Genomic DNA, 15,436 nt, shown 5'->3' with positions numbered 1-15,436 from the left:
AGAGCAGGTGTTAGAAAGACAAGCCAAAATCTCCTCTATCAATTCCCAGGTAGATTTCCTCCATTCAAGCATACATCAAAGGTATTTGCTGAACAAAATTACCCCTGCTTTTACACTCGGTACCACCTTGCTTTTTAGATCAGGCTAAGAGTGATGGCAATGGCACCCCACTCCAGTACTCTTGCCTGGAAAATCCCATGGACAGAGGAGCCTGGTGGGCTGCAGTCCATGGGGTCACGAAGAGTTGGACACGACTGAGCGACTTCACTTTCCCTTCTCACTTTCACGCATTGGAGAAGGAAATGGCAACCCACTCCAGTGTTCTTGCCTGGAGAATCCCAGGGACGGGGGAGCCTTGTTTGCTGCCGTCTATGGGGTCACATAGAGTTGGACACGACTGAAGCGACTTAGCGGCAAGAGTGATGGAAAAGACCAGCTAAAGTGAATCCATTCTCTTTGTTGTGGTTATTAACGTTAAGCTACTTCCTCCTAGGATGGATATGCTAGTCAAAAGGCAGCAGTTGGTATCCAGTGTTCTTCTCCAAGTTTCCTTTCCTAGTAGCCAGGGCCAGCTTTGAGGACTCTGGAATTAGCCCTTTATTTCAGAGTTGCCTCAAGTCACGAGCCTCCTTGGCTTTGTAGGAGACTCGGTATTTTGTGCTGAGCATCTATGCTGATTCCTTATTCCCAGGGTTAAACCAGCTGTTTGAATCTGGCTGCCCAGTATTTCAGTTGTCAATCTTTTTGGAAGCTGGACCTTTGTCCCATTACAAATACGTATTAACTGTGAATTGATCTCCCAGTTCACAGCTGCCTGCCTGTTTGGCTTCCTGCCTGGATTTCTCAGCCCAGAATCTGTCACTGTGCTCTTGTACTTGAAGCTCTAATATTAGCTGAACTATGACTGAAATTATGTCTTTCACTCAGCTACTATCTGTTCATCTAGGCGTCACTTCCTTGGTATGTCTTCTGCTAGAGGGTAGGATGAATATAGTTATCCATCCTTTCTTCTTTTGCTGCTCCATTTTTTTTTGTTTGTTTTTGTTTTCTGGAGGTGCCATGTGGCTTGTGGGATCTTAGTTCTCTGGCCAGCTAGGGAACTCATGCCCCCTGCGGTTTAAGCTAGTGTTCAAACCACTAGACCACCAGGGAATTCCTGCCCAGTATTGTTTTAGACAGACATGATTCAGAGTTGACATAAGCAAAAAGTTAGCAATATTTATGATTATAGGTAATAGGGTGAAATCCAGAAAAGCAACTGATATACAAAATAAGTTAGTATGTAATTCTCCTATAAAGGCACATAGCACACAGCAGTAGACATTTTACAGTCTAGCACAATTTGGGAATCCAAGCAGATGTGTAAACAATTTACATAAGGGGATTCTGTTTAAAAAGCATGAGGCTAAGACAAGATATCTGGAATGCTTTGATGTTCCGTACCAAAATCTCTATCTATAGAAGATTGGCTAGAAAAGTCAAGACCTCAGTCTTTGAAAGACTGGACCCAAGAGGAGTTCCTGGGACATGAATAAAAGAGCAAGATAAGGTTCCAGGTTCTAAACTAGATTATGGAGTGGGGATTGGATTGTGGGTAAACTTCAGATGTCAAGACGTTAAAAATGGAACTTGAGAATTGGAAGAGGAGTACAAGTTGAGTTGATGGTGATTCATCTGAATATGAATCAGAGCTTCTTAAATTGTCCCAGACCCTGATCGTCACTGAGCCTCAGATCATGGAAAATGCAGTCATCGAAATAGAGATTTTGGCTTTTAATTCATTAGTTTATTCTTAGTGGTCTCCCTCTAAAACTATTCCAGTGTGAACTATGACCAGAAAACTGTTAAAAAGTGACAAGAATAAATTTGAAGGCTGTTGTCTTCTCTTGGGGTATTTATAAATGATTACTGAATGTGTTTTTCATTCCCGTGCATGCTTAAAATGAAAAGCCCATCTTCAGGTGGTATCTCTAAAGTTCTCTGTAAGGCCTGTGTATCAGAAACCAACTTTTTTTTTTTCCCTTCAGTTTTATTATGGAGCCAAGCTGTGGTTAAAATTGTCCACTGGGATATATTCTACTAGGATTATTCTAGTTTTTACACATATGGATATATGTATGTCTATATATGTGTATGTCTCTATAGGTACGTACAGAAGGTTATACACCTAAATCTATAAGCAAGAGGAAGTAAAAGGTTTTGTCCTAACTTAGACTAGTGCCTTTATTATCTACAGAGAAGGATTTGAGAATAAAGAATCAGCTTTTTATTCTTTTTAACATAGCACCTGGTCTCTGAAATAGTATAAGTTTCTGCCAAGGTGCATGTCAAAGCAATTACTGTAATTTGTTGTATTTTAGGAATAGCTCTGATCATTTCAATCCAGATATTTATTGCAATTCTATTATTTCAGCTTTGTAATAAATTGAATGTTGTTCAAAAATAAAAAAAAATGTTAATTTTCTTCTCTAGGGTCACCTACAATCTAGCAAGGGACACAATAAAGCAATTTAACCTGGAGCACAGTATGGAAACTGCTAGCAAAATATATAATGAAAAAAATTATTTATAGAAAGCTGCACAGGCTTTAAGCATGTTATGGTGCATGCACACACAAACACTCACACCAGAGAATCTCAGCCAAAAGACAAAACAGTCCATTTAAAAATGGTCAAAAGTCTTGAAGAGACATTTCTTCAAAGAAGATATTCAGATGGCCAATAAGCACTTGAAAAGATGTTGAAGATCATTAGTCTTTAGTAAATGACTACTCCAGTACAAATCGTAATCATTTTATCCATCAGTTCAGTTCAGTTCAGTTCAGTCGCTCAGTTGTGTCCGACTCTTTGCGACCCCATGAATCGCAGCACGCCAGGCCTCCCTGTCCATCACCAACTCCCAGAGTTTACTCAAACTCATGTCCATCGAGTCGGTGGTGCCATCCAGCCATCTCATCCTCTGTCGTCCCCTTCTCCTCCTGCCCTCAATCCCTCCCAGCATCAGAGTCTTTTCCAATGAATCAAGTCTTCGCATGAGGTGGCTTTAGCATCAGTCCTTCCAATGAACACCCAGGACTGATCTCCTTTAGGATGGACTGGTTGGATCGCCTTGCAGTCCAAGGGACAAAAACTAAAAAAATAGCAAGTATTGACAAAGATACAGAAAAATTGGAACCCTAATACGTTTCTGGTAGGTGTGTAAAATAGTACAGCCCTGTGAAAATCTGTTTGGCAATTCCTCAAAACTTTAAACATAGAATTACCATATGACCCAGCAATTCTCCTTTTAGGCATATACCCAAAGAACTGAAGCATATATTTGAATAAAAACATGTATACATGAATGTTTGTAGCATTTTTATTCATGGAAAAAACTCAATTATGTATGAGCTGATGAATAAAAAATAAAATGTGGTATATTCGTAAAATGTCATATTTTTAGCTGTAAAGAGGAATGAAGTACTGACACGTGCTACAACATACATTAACCTTGAAGACTTTATGCTAAATGAAAGAAGTCAAACACAAAGACAATGCCTTATATAATCCTTTTTGTATGAAATGTCTAGGATATGGGTTTCTTTTTTGATGTGAAGAAAATATTCTGGAAGTAGATGGTGGTGATGGCTACACAGTGTTGTGAATATGCTAATAAACCAGTGACTTGTATACTTTAAAATGGTTAAAGTGGGAGGTTTATGTTCTGTGAATTTTATCACGGTAAAAAAGTACAGTCACAAACACTTAAACACAATTTGCAATATAAAGAAAATTATAAATTCCAAATAAAAGTATAATTTGTAAAATATAGGCATCATGCACTTAATGGGCATCTAAGAGTGAATTTTCTAAGAGTTTTTCAAAAGCTCATTTGTAAATTAGTTGTTTTGGGAACTGGAAAATGTTTTATGGTGATTCAGATATAACTGAATTTTGAGGGTAGGCAGGAAGGATTATATTCAAGTGCTGGAAAATAGTATCCACTCCCTATCCCCTAATAGAAAACTAAAAATCTGCTTATTTCCCACATTTTAGTTTCAAGCTCATTTTATCATTGTTATTTAAACTTGATTGAATATTTAAAACACAATGATACTTGTGTAATTTTCTTCTTTAAATATATTGTAATTCTTAGATTTCTTGGTCAAAATTGTATTTTGATATGATAACATTATGTTACCAGATTGACTACATACATTTTTATTACATTTATATATAATTTTTAAGCTCATAATTGTGATCTTTCATGACATGATTTCCTGTGTTAATTCAATTCTTTTTTTACCATCTTAATATGATGAAATTCCTTAAAAGTATAAAAATTTTGGAAAATCATGATTTAAAATACTTTTGGTAACATATCTAAACTTTTTTCTTAATTGACATAGGTAAATTGAGCCTTACAGATATTTAGAAAATTCTCTCCTGCAAAATACTAAGATGTATAGTTTGCCTCTGAATGGATACTATTTTTTTTATTTATCCAGCAGGGCTATTTTTAGTTAATGGAGTGGTATATGGAAGGTGCACTGTGTATGGTAAAGTTCAACAAAGAATAGCTAGGTTTTCTGTTTTTTAAAACTGTGTCATTCACTTAAATGTTATAAAGAAAAGAAAGGGGAAAAACATGCTACTGATTCATTATTTGCATACTAATTTGTATAGTAATAGACAGTGGCCCCATTCTTGGACAGGACATGTTTTCTTCTGTTTCTTTTCTATTTCTTTCTGTCTTTTTCTTTTTTGCCACACACACAACTTATTGGATCTTAGTTCCCTGACCGGGGATTGAACCTGGGCCCAACAGTGAAAGTACTGAGCCCAAACCTGTGGACCACCAGAAAATTCCCATTTCTTTCTTTTCGTGTGTGTGTGTGTGATGGCCTTTTCCAATTATATATCCATTCAAAAATGATAAAGAATGTTTTGCATATTTATCTTAAAATTTAGTATCTGGTGGTATTTATTTATATTTTAAAAAGTCTTTGTTTCTGAACTGGGTTATGCCAGCGTACTAGCAGATATAAACAATGTGTTTTCTATTTCTTATAGATTCTACAAAGAAATTAAAAGATGTTCTTGAAGAATTCCATGGTAATGGTGTGCTTGCAAAGTATAATCCTGAAGGGGTAAAGCCTTTTTTTTCTTTATTTAAGTTTCATATAGATGTTTGGAGGAGGGATTTCTTAATGAAGAGTTCTTGGAAATATATATTCATATCCAAAATGAAATTCATAATGAGATGCTATTCTGGAAGACACATTAAATGGTGTACTGCTTATTTTCATCCAAAAATGTTTTGCTAATGAAAATAGCATTTCTATATTGTATACTTGGAAGCGTATAGCTTATCTATAATATATGCTAGGTTCTTTTCCTAAAAGTTAGGAAACACTTTTAGATAGAAAAAGAGAGAAAGTGTTTCTGACTCTCTCTAAGACGTTACTTAATGTTAACTAAGCATCGGGGCAGGAAGTGGTACCTTGACTGAAGAAATGATGGATATAAGTGATCTATTACTTTAAAGAGCAAGCTTTGATACAAAGAGAGGAATTTATTCTTCTTATCTTGTTTTTGTCTGGTACCAGTAAGCTTTTGAGTCCCTGAAATTCTTTCCCTATAAAAACGATGTACTGTCCAATTTCTTTGAAACCACTTTCTTGAATGAATGCCTTTCCCTTCCTAATTATTTGTTAATAACCCTGTCTTTTATGTTAGCTGAGAAATGCTACATATTAAATGTTTGATCATCATTGCTCTAAGTTCTTTTGCACCTTTACCAAGTGATAGTTGGGTTTTATGGGAGTTAAACTGCCCAAATAGTTGGGTTGTATGGGAATTAAAACAAACTGCCCAGAACTCTTTTACCTGGATATATTATCTAGGTATTTAGACAGATTTGTTTGCTGATTAAAATGTGATTTGGTTTTTGTTATCATTGTTATTGTGGTTTTGAATGTTTACAAAATGACAGTTTTTGGCTATCCTTAATATTTTGCTTCTCTGGGATTTATAGAACTAATGTTTTAGTCAAAACTCAGTCTTTAAATTCTGACCTCCTTTTAGTATTTTCAAAACTTACTATTTTTATTATAATAATTACTCTCTTTCCTGTTATATTTTTATTCTGTCTGCATTCCAGTACATTACTATACTTTTTAAAACTTTTTAATCTGAGATTCATTTTGTTTTTTTTTAAAAATAAAGTTAATGTTTACATAATGTACATGCCTACAAATGATGCAGAAAATAGACAAAGCCACTTCCATTTGCCGACATCATGGGGGAAAAATCACATATTTGCCCTCATTCTGCTCAGATTTTATTTTCCTAGATGCTTTAGAAAGAGAGAAAAATCTTGGCAGGTAAATTTGTAGAACTGAAAATCTCGAAGACCAAGAAAGCAGGGTTGAAGAGGTAAAAATGACAGCTTTACTGAATTGTTATAATACCTCTAAAATTCAGTAATTATTTACATACTCAAACATAGTTGAAAACCTGCATGTACCTATTTATGTACAGAGAGAAAACCAGTTTTTTTCTCCCTAAAGATAGTTGTCATCTAGAAATTCATTTGGAATGTGATCTTGTTTGCAAATAGACTTTTTGCTTCAATTATTTCTTATTTAAAGGACTCTCAGGACTTAATCTGACTGATAACTGGATTCATTGAGGTAGTTACTAGATTCGTTATTAGACGCATATGATGTCAGCCTTCTCAATAATGTAATACCTCTCCATAAATGCACAGACTTGCTCTTGTAATGCATTATTAAAATAATGAACAGTCGAAAAACAAAAAGTTAGATCTTTTTAAGACTCAAGAGTATCTCTAATTTGAGTAAAACCTCTCTCAAATTTTAAAGTTGATAGGTATTTTCCCTTCAGAAGAAAATTTAAAGTTTTTATGAGTCTTAAAAAACACTAGTATGTCTTTTATAAAAATCAATAGGAAATATTTAGAAATATTCAATGTTTAGAATTAAAACTTCAAGGTCTAAAGATTCTGTTTGGTACATACCTTCATCAAGTTTATAAAAGTTTACTCTAATAGTAGGAAATAATTCATACTGTCAGCTCACATGTGTGAAAATATCACTCTCTATTGACTGGTCAAGTTGAGCTCAGAGTAGATATAGTTGGTTACCTAATTAATGTTCAGCTATACAAGAAAAACTAGGAAAGTGATTAATCTAGTCATGCTTTATAGTAAATGACTAATACTTTGTTTTCTAAAATAGACATAGTCTGTATCATCCATGGAAAATGTATTTTCAAAGAGACTACAACCTAAATATCTCTCAAATCATTTTCTCCTTTACTAAGTAAAGCTCCTTCAAGGGTAGATGCATTATTTTTGTTATCACTTGCTTGAATTACTGAATTATAAAAGCTGTGTACACAGACTTAATCCAATGAAAATGTGGCCTGTTTTAGTCTGTGTGAACAGAGAATATTAAGTGTAATATATGGATGAATCATTTATTTTTAGTTCCTATGAGGAAATAAATGACAGAATCATAAAATATACATTTAAACAATGGCTTTAAAGATGTTTTAAGCATAAAAGCTTGAGGAAGGTCTTGAGATAATCAAATATGATGGTAAATAAAGAAACTCATTTTAGGAAAAGTAAAATGCCTTTCCCAAGATGTACTATCTAGGTTTGTGACAATAACTATAATTAAAACCTAGATGTGTGTAATCCCAGTTTAAGATATTTCCTGTTTACTTAATTAATGAGGCCATTAGAATAAGGGAAAACCAGGGGATATGAGAAGGATGAGGGGAAGGAAAACGCATTTCATATGCATTGAATGGCATTACTTATGTATGAGCATGGCGTGTTCCATTGCACCCAATTATTACTAAATCATACCCAGCAAGGTAAGAGATGCCTACTAGTTTCACCTAATCGTATGTGAGCAATGTAAAGCCTGTCATTATAGGTAGATCGTAATGGCCATCCATTCTTGGTGAGAAGGTTCATAGTAAACCAGTCAGAACATCGCAGATGTAATAGATTCATGAGAGTAGTAGAATTTTGTAATATGAACATCAGTTTGTTATTGAAAATATAAATATTTTCACCTGGATTTCAAATTCCATATCAAACTGTTTTGTTGGCATCTAAAACAATGGGAAGAAACTAAGTAGTGGCATATATAGAGAGAAATTAAATATTTACCTTTAAAGAGATGGAGAGAAGCTAGGCATGTTATTCTAACAGGAAGAATCATTAGAAGTGGGGAATAAGTATAATCAAATATACCTTTATATATTCTATTTTCATATTCTTCTCTGGAAGGTTTCCATTATAGTGTATGTGTTATTCATTATATTTGCCTATGTCAATTAGAACTGTTTGCTTATTACATTCTAAGATTGATCTGTTCGATGAGTCTCAAGTTGTAGCTGGCATCAGAATCACCTGGGGTCTTCTTAAAATAGTCCCCTGACTCCCCACTTTAGTTTCTGGAATGGAGTTCAAAAATTTCTCTTTATCAGTTTCCCAGTTGATGCTGAAGCTATTTCGGAACCACATTTTGAGACCCATGCATCTAAAGTGTGTTTTCAAATCAGTCTGTAAACTTGGCTTTGTAGTTACATTATCAGCAATATGAGATGATGAGTATAAATTATCTTACATTAACACATGTATTCTTTCTTTCCTTGCATGCACAGAAACAAGACATTCTTAATCAAGTAAGACATTTTCTTTTGTATTATAATCTGTCTTTTCTTTCTTTATTCTGATGTGAGCTATGAATTTCTCATCCATATCACTGAGCTATACTTCTGTACCAGTGAGATGCATATATAAGATTAACTGTAATGCTTATAAAGATAAAAGTGACTGATATTTGTTCAAGTTTTTCAGACAGAGAAACTATACCTCAGTAGAATCCAAAAGGGTCCAGAGTGCAGGCTTCAGTTTTGTATACTCTTGAGCTTAGTTTTTCTAATTTCACCAAAATGGCATCAGGATTTGGTAAAAAGATTTATTTAATAAAAGCCCTAAATTATTAATTTATGATGAGAGATTTAACAAAAGGATTTAAATGGAATTGATAAGAACTTTTGACTGGTCTACAATGCTATTAGCATATGTGAGGAAAATATGAGTGAAAAGCTCTTGATTTTCACCCTCCTGGGAAAAAGAGTAAACACTTCTGTGGTTTCAACAACTCTCTCCTAGTCATGTCCATTTTGTAAAGGAGGTTTCAGGTCCATAGTTCAGTTGGATGCACAGAATTACAATACATTGTTGAGTTCTCTGAATGGATGTTTATATCCCAGTAGGAGTGTGTGCATGCAATTTTACTATTAATAAAATGCACGAGCTGTCTAAAACCATATTGTCTCCCTTGGGCCATACTAGGTATGTATTAGCTGCTTATTTTTTAATTAAAATATATATTTTATTGAAGTATAGTTGACTTATAATGTGTCAGGTACACAATGCAGTTATACATATACACATATATTCCGTTTCAGATGATTTCCATTATAGATTATTACAAGATCTTGACTGTAGTTCCCCATGCTATACATTTAACCCTTTTTGCTTGTTGTGTATCTATTGTTTTAAGTTAGAAATCTAGCATTCTATTTATATTAAGTCAAACAAATGGGATCAAAATGTAATAAAAATTTTAGCTAGGAAAAAATTCAAGTTTTCTAAAACATATATATTATACATAATACACAAAAGAAAAGGCTTTTTTCTATGCTTGATAAAGGCTTAGAAAGAACATCAAAAAAAGAAGAGATAGAGACATTGGAAAACATAAACTAAATGAAATGGAAGCATTGAGTATGAAATAGAAAAAGTGAGACAAGCTGGATAAAAGGTCATCATGTAGTCCAGTTGCTTTTAAATATGGCTACTCCTTAGAAATGCTATCTAGAGTTTTGGAGAAAAATGTACGAGCTGCTTCTTATTCGCTAGTTTCCATGTTGTTTCAATGACAGGATGCACTGTAGTTTCGTCCCTGACATGTCCCAGTATGATTGATTACATCAGAATGAACTTGACTGACTTAGATGCTGATCCTATGTATTACACTCTCCTAGGTTGCAACACAGCTGAAATGGAAATTCATTGGTGGTGATAATTGTTACCAGCCCCTTTCAGACCTGACCTCTCAGGAAACCTACTAGCTCCCCCAAAGGCAGTTTCCATGAGGTCTGTGTTTTAGGCGGCAACTCCCATGGACAGAGGAGCCTGGTGGGCAACATTTCACGGGGTTGCAAAAGGGTCTGACATGATTTAGCGACTAAACAACAACCACTTGAGAATAAGCAGTTGTTTTCATGAAGCAGGTTCTAGCTTCTGAAGGGCGTTTGTTGTGTACTTTGGTTCACAAACACACCGTCCCACACAACCTGCCCTCCCCCTCCAGGCTGTCTGAAACTGGTGGCAGATGAGCCTGTCTCTGTATGGCGTCAGCCTAGTGAGCTGCCTCCTTCCTATTCCTTGTTCAGCCTTTGCTCTGGATGCAGTTTAGCAGGGAAGCCATTTCAGTTGCAGACTATAAACAACGTGGAAAGCTGAGGGTAGCCCAAGGGAAAAAGTAGTATGAGCCATGCATACTTATTGTTCTCCGTGTGTTTTTTGTCTATCGTGTCCTGTGAGTGTAAGATTGTCTTTTTATATTTCCTGTCAGTAGATGATTCTTGGCCCAAGGCTGAGTTAACTTTTTATAGCTCCCTGGGTATACCTTATCTTTGTACTCAGTACTCTGTACTGGGTTTATGCTAATGTGCATACCCTTTATATTCAGAGAAGTGAGTTGCCTCAATCCCTTAGGAAGAAACCTGGGAATTCAGAACCTAATGTATATTTTAAATGTCTTTAAAAAGGATATTGATGCTATTATAATTAGTAGCAAAGATAAACAACCTTCTATTTTAAGCTATAATTGTCCTTCCAGAATAAAATTCAACCTTTGCCATTAAAGAAACCACCTTGAAAGTGTAATAGAGAAAATACAGTCTTAGGAATCCAATTGAACTGAGTTCAAATTCCACGTCTGCGACATACAAGCAGGTCTTAGACTAGTTACTTCATCTCTCCTGGCCTCAGTTTGTTCACCTATCAAATGAAGAGAGTATTGCCTCTGCTTAATTGTTGAAAGGGTAACATTCTAAAGTAGATGTAAAATATTTAACCCTTGTGTCTGACGGGTGTTCCACTGATGTTTCGAGGCAGTGGTTGTTGGTCACACTGTAGGGAGCAACAGGCTTTCAATGAAAGTTCTGGAGAACATATAAACGATAAAACCAAGAATATCTGAGATATCCCAACCAATCCTAGAACCTCAGTTTTCTCACAGCCTCAGTGTTTCTCATCCAAAAAGTCAGGAGGTGTAACATGGTGACTCTGATGTCTTTCTCCATCGCTCAATTGATTTCCTTCTAAGGTATGAGTGGAGGACAAGTCATGTGATTTGCTTCCTCCACCAAGCCTCGTTGTGGTCTAGAATGCTGTCCTGGTGGTAGAATTAGGGTGTCTGTTGTCCCCCACCCCCGACAACTGCATAAATGCCAGGACAATTAGTTAGCAAGGAATGGATGTAACCTGTTTACCCATATTTTTGCTTCACTTCTACCCTATTGCTATCAACACACTTTCAGTCATCTTCCTCCTCTTATCAAACTTATAGCCAGAACACAGTTTTGAAAACATACCATGAAATGGAAGAATAAAATGCCTACTATCATCCTGTCATTAACCTAATTTTGATTATGCATTATTTATTGTTGAAATACTTTGTAACTTTTATTTCAACACGTGGCCTCAGTTTTTATGCCCTTGATACTCCAAGAATTGCTCTCACATGGAATGGACCATGTCCAAAAATTTGAGAAAATATTTGCATAGCTCCTTGTGAGATTAATTAGTTATGTCATAATTAAACAAATCAATTTGAATAACTCCTTGCAGGTTTCTAGTAATTGCACTGAGGAGCAAATCTCATCATTTCCAAAAAAACACACTGTTTTATATCTGTGAAAATATTTAGAGTTTGAGAATGGACCATCTGCCACATCTTATCCTAAATTGCAAGCTTAATGATTTAACTGCTTAAGTGACTAGGTGATGTCTGTCACAGTCAACATGTCACAAATGATCCATTTCTCCCTTAATGTTCTATAATAAATATACAGAAATTTGAAAATAGGTAAATATTTAGAATATATAAGATGTAATTATACTAATTGCTTCCAATTGCTTTTTCTACAGATGAGCTGCTAAAACAAGCTTAAATAATTTGAAAAATAGGCTGGTAACTCTCTTTAATTTGATGATAAGCGCTAACTTTGACATGTAGTAAACATTCTGTATAGGTTACTCTTTCATTTCTTTTTTTTCCCCTAACACCATACATAAGGATAAACTCAAAATGGATGAAAGACCTAAATGTAAGACCAGAGACTATAAAACTCTTAGAGGAAAATATAGGCAGAATACTCAATGACATAAATCACAGCAAGATCCTCTATGACCCACCTCCTAAGGTAATGGAAATAAAACCAAAAATAGACAAGTGAGACCTAATTAAACTGAAAAGCTTTTGCATAGCAAAGGAAACTACAAACAGGTTGAAAAGACAGAATGAGAGAAATTAATAGTAAATGGAACAACTGAGAAAGGATTAATCTCCAAAATATACAAGCAGCTCATGCAACACAATACCAGAAAACAAACAACCCAATCAAAATGTGAGCAGAAGACCTAAGCAGACATTTCTCCAAAGAAGACTTGCAGATGGTCTTTCATTTTTTTTAATAACATTTATTAAATAATTCATATGAGTTAAAAATCAGAGAAAAAGCGATGTTGGGAACTTCAGGTGATCTTTTTTACTTGTTTAAGGAAAAATAGGGGCTTCCCTGGTAGCTGAGCTGGTAAAGAATCCACCTGCAATGTAGGAGACCCCCATTTGATTCCTGGGTTGGGAAGATCCACTAGAGAGGGATAGGCTACCCATTCTAGTATTCTTGGGCTTCCCTGGTGGCTCAGACAGTAAAGAACCTACCTGCAATGTGGGAGACTGGGTTTGAACCCTGGGTTGGGAAGATCCCCTGGAGGAGGGCATGGCAACCCACTCCAGTATTCTTGCCTGGAGAATCCCTGTGGACAGAGGAGCCTGGTAGGCTACAGTCATGGGTTTGCAAAGAATCAGGCATGACTGAGTGACAAAGCACAAAGACAAATAGGGAAAATTCTTTAGATGCTTGCTACACCTATCTGAAGGTTATCTGAAGGTTTGTCTGTTGTGTTTGTTTGTATGCTTGCATCAATAGGAATAGATTTTTTCAGCAGGAATATATTTAAGGATATTAGTGGAAAATCTGGACATTTGTGTATAAGGACTTAGAGTGTCTAAGGATTTTAAGTTTTTTTTTTTTTAATAGCTAAAGGAAATGATAAATGATATTCTTAAGATCAATAACCAGTAATGCTGAAGAAGCTGAAGTTGAATGGTTCTATGAAGACCTACAAGACCTTCTAGAACTAACACCCCCAAAAGATGTCCTTTTTGTCATAGGGGACTGGAATGCAAAAGTAGGAAGTCAAGAAACACCTGGAGCAACAGGCAAATTTGGCCTTGGAGTACACAATGAAGCAGGGCAAAGGCTAATAGAGTTTTGCCAAGAGAATGCACTGGTCATAGCAAACACCCTCTTTCAACAACACAAGAGAAGACTCTACACATGGACATCACCAGATGGCCAACACCGAAATCAGACTGATTATATTCTTTGTATCCAAACATGGAGAAGCTCTATGCAGTCAGCAAAAACAAGACTGGGAGGTGGCAAGAATACATAAAAGAACTGTACAAAAAAGATCTTCTTGACCCAGATATGATGGTGTGATCACTCACCTAGAGCCAGACATCCTGGAATGTGAAGTCAAGTGGGCCTTAGAAAGCATTACTACGAACAAAGCTAGTGGAGGTGAAGGAATTCCAGTTGAGCTATTTCAAATGCTAAAAGATGATGCTGTGAAAGTGCTGCACTCAATATGTCAAATTTGGAAAACTCAGCAGTGGCAACAGGACTGGAAAAGGTCAGTTTTCATTCCAATCCCAAAGAAAGGCAATGCCAAAGAATGCTCAAACTACCTCAGAATTGCACTCATCTCACCCACTAGTAAAATAATGCTCAAAATTCTCCAAGACAGGCTTCAGCAATATGTGAACTGTGAACTTCCAGATGTTCAATCTGGATTTAGAAAAGGCAGAGGAACCAGAGATCAAATTGCCAACATCCGTTCAATCATTGAAAAAGCAAGAGAGTTCCAGAAAAACATCTATTTCTGCTTTATTGACTATGCTAAAGCCTTTGTGTGGATCACAATAAACTGTGGAAAATTCTGGAAAAGATGCAAATACCAAACCACCTGACCTGCCTCTTGAGAAACCTGTATGCAGGTCAGGAAGCAACAGTTAGAACTGGACATGGAACAACAGACTGGTTCCAAATAGGAAAAAGGAGTACATCAAGGCTGTATATTGTCACCCTGCTTATTTAACTTATATGCAGAGTACATCATGAGAAACGCTGGACTGGAAGAAGTACAAGCTGGAATCAAGATTGCCAGGGGAAATATCAATAACCTCAGATATGCAGATGACATTACCCTTATGGCAGAAAGCAAAGAAGAACTAAACAGCCTGTTGATGAAAGTGAAAGAGAAGAGTGAAAATGTTGGCTTAAAACTCAACATTCAGAAAACGAAGATCATGGCATATGGTCCCATCACTTCATGGCAAATAGAAGGAGAAACAGTGGAAACAGTGGCTGACTTGAATTTTTTGGGTTCCAAAATCACTGGAGATAGTGATTGCGGCCATGTAATTAAAAGACGCTTACTCCTTGGAAGGAAAGTTATGACCAACCTAGATAGCATATTCAAAAGCAGAGACATTACTTTACCAAAAAGGTCCATCTAATCAAGGCTATGGTTTTTCCAGTAGTCATGTATGGATTTGAGAGTTGGAGTATAAAGAAAGCTGTGCACCGAAGAATTGATGCTTTTGAACTGTGGTGTTGGAGAAGACTCTTGCGAGTCCCTTGGACTGCAAGGAGATCCAACCTGTCCATCCTAAAGGAGATCAGTCCTGGGTGTTCATTGGAAGGACTGACGTTGAAGCTGAAACTCCAGTACTTTGGCCACCTGATGCAAAGAGTTCATTCATTTGAAAAGACCCTGATGCTGGAAAAGCTTGAGGGCAGGAGGAGAAAGGGACGACAGAGAACAAGATGGTTGGATGGCATCACTGACTCAACGGACATGAGTTTGAGTTTGAGTAAACTCCGGGGGTTGGTGATGGACTGGGAGGCCTTGTGTGCTGCGGTTCACGGGGTCACAAAGAGTCAGACGTGACTGAGCAACTGAACTGAACGGAAGATCAATAAGT

At 36.2% G+C, this 15,436-nt stretch overlaps 1 protein-coding gene across 8 annotated transcripts in view; it reads left to right on the top strand.

Moving 5' to 3' along the window:
• The window catches only part of DGKB (diacylglycerol kinase beta), an 870,186-nt gene that overhangs the window by 186,706 nt on the left and 668,044 nt on the right, over positions 1–15,436 (top strand). For 5 of the 8 annotated variants that reach the window (XM_019958478.2, XM_019958483.2, XM_019958480.2 and 2 more), the window contains exons 3-4: positions 5,052–5,128; positions 8,685–8,705. In XM_019958478.2, coding sequence (XP_019814037.1) covers positions 5,052–5,128; positions 8,685–8,705 — 98 coding nt within the window. The remainder of the gene's footprint in view (positions 1–5,051; positions 5,129–8,684; positions 8,706–15,436) is intronic. The other 3 variants (XM_019958484.2, XM_019958481.2, XM_019958482.2) reach the window with 1 other exon arrangement.

The sequence above is a fragment of the Bos indicus genome, chromosome 4 (assembly GCF_029378745.1).
Source record: "Bos indicus isolate NIAB-ARS_2022 breed Sahiwal x Tharparkar chromosome 4, NIAB-ARS_B.indTharparkar_mat_pri_1.0, whole genome shotgun sequence".
Lineage (NCBI taxonomy): Eukaryota > Metazoa > Chordata > Mammalia > Artiodactyla > Bovidae > Bos > Bos indicus.
This window is presented reverse-complemented; position numbering and strand designations above follow the sequence as displayed.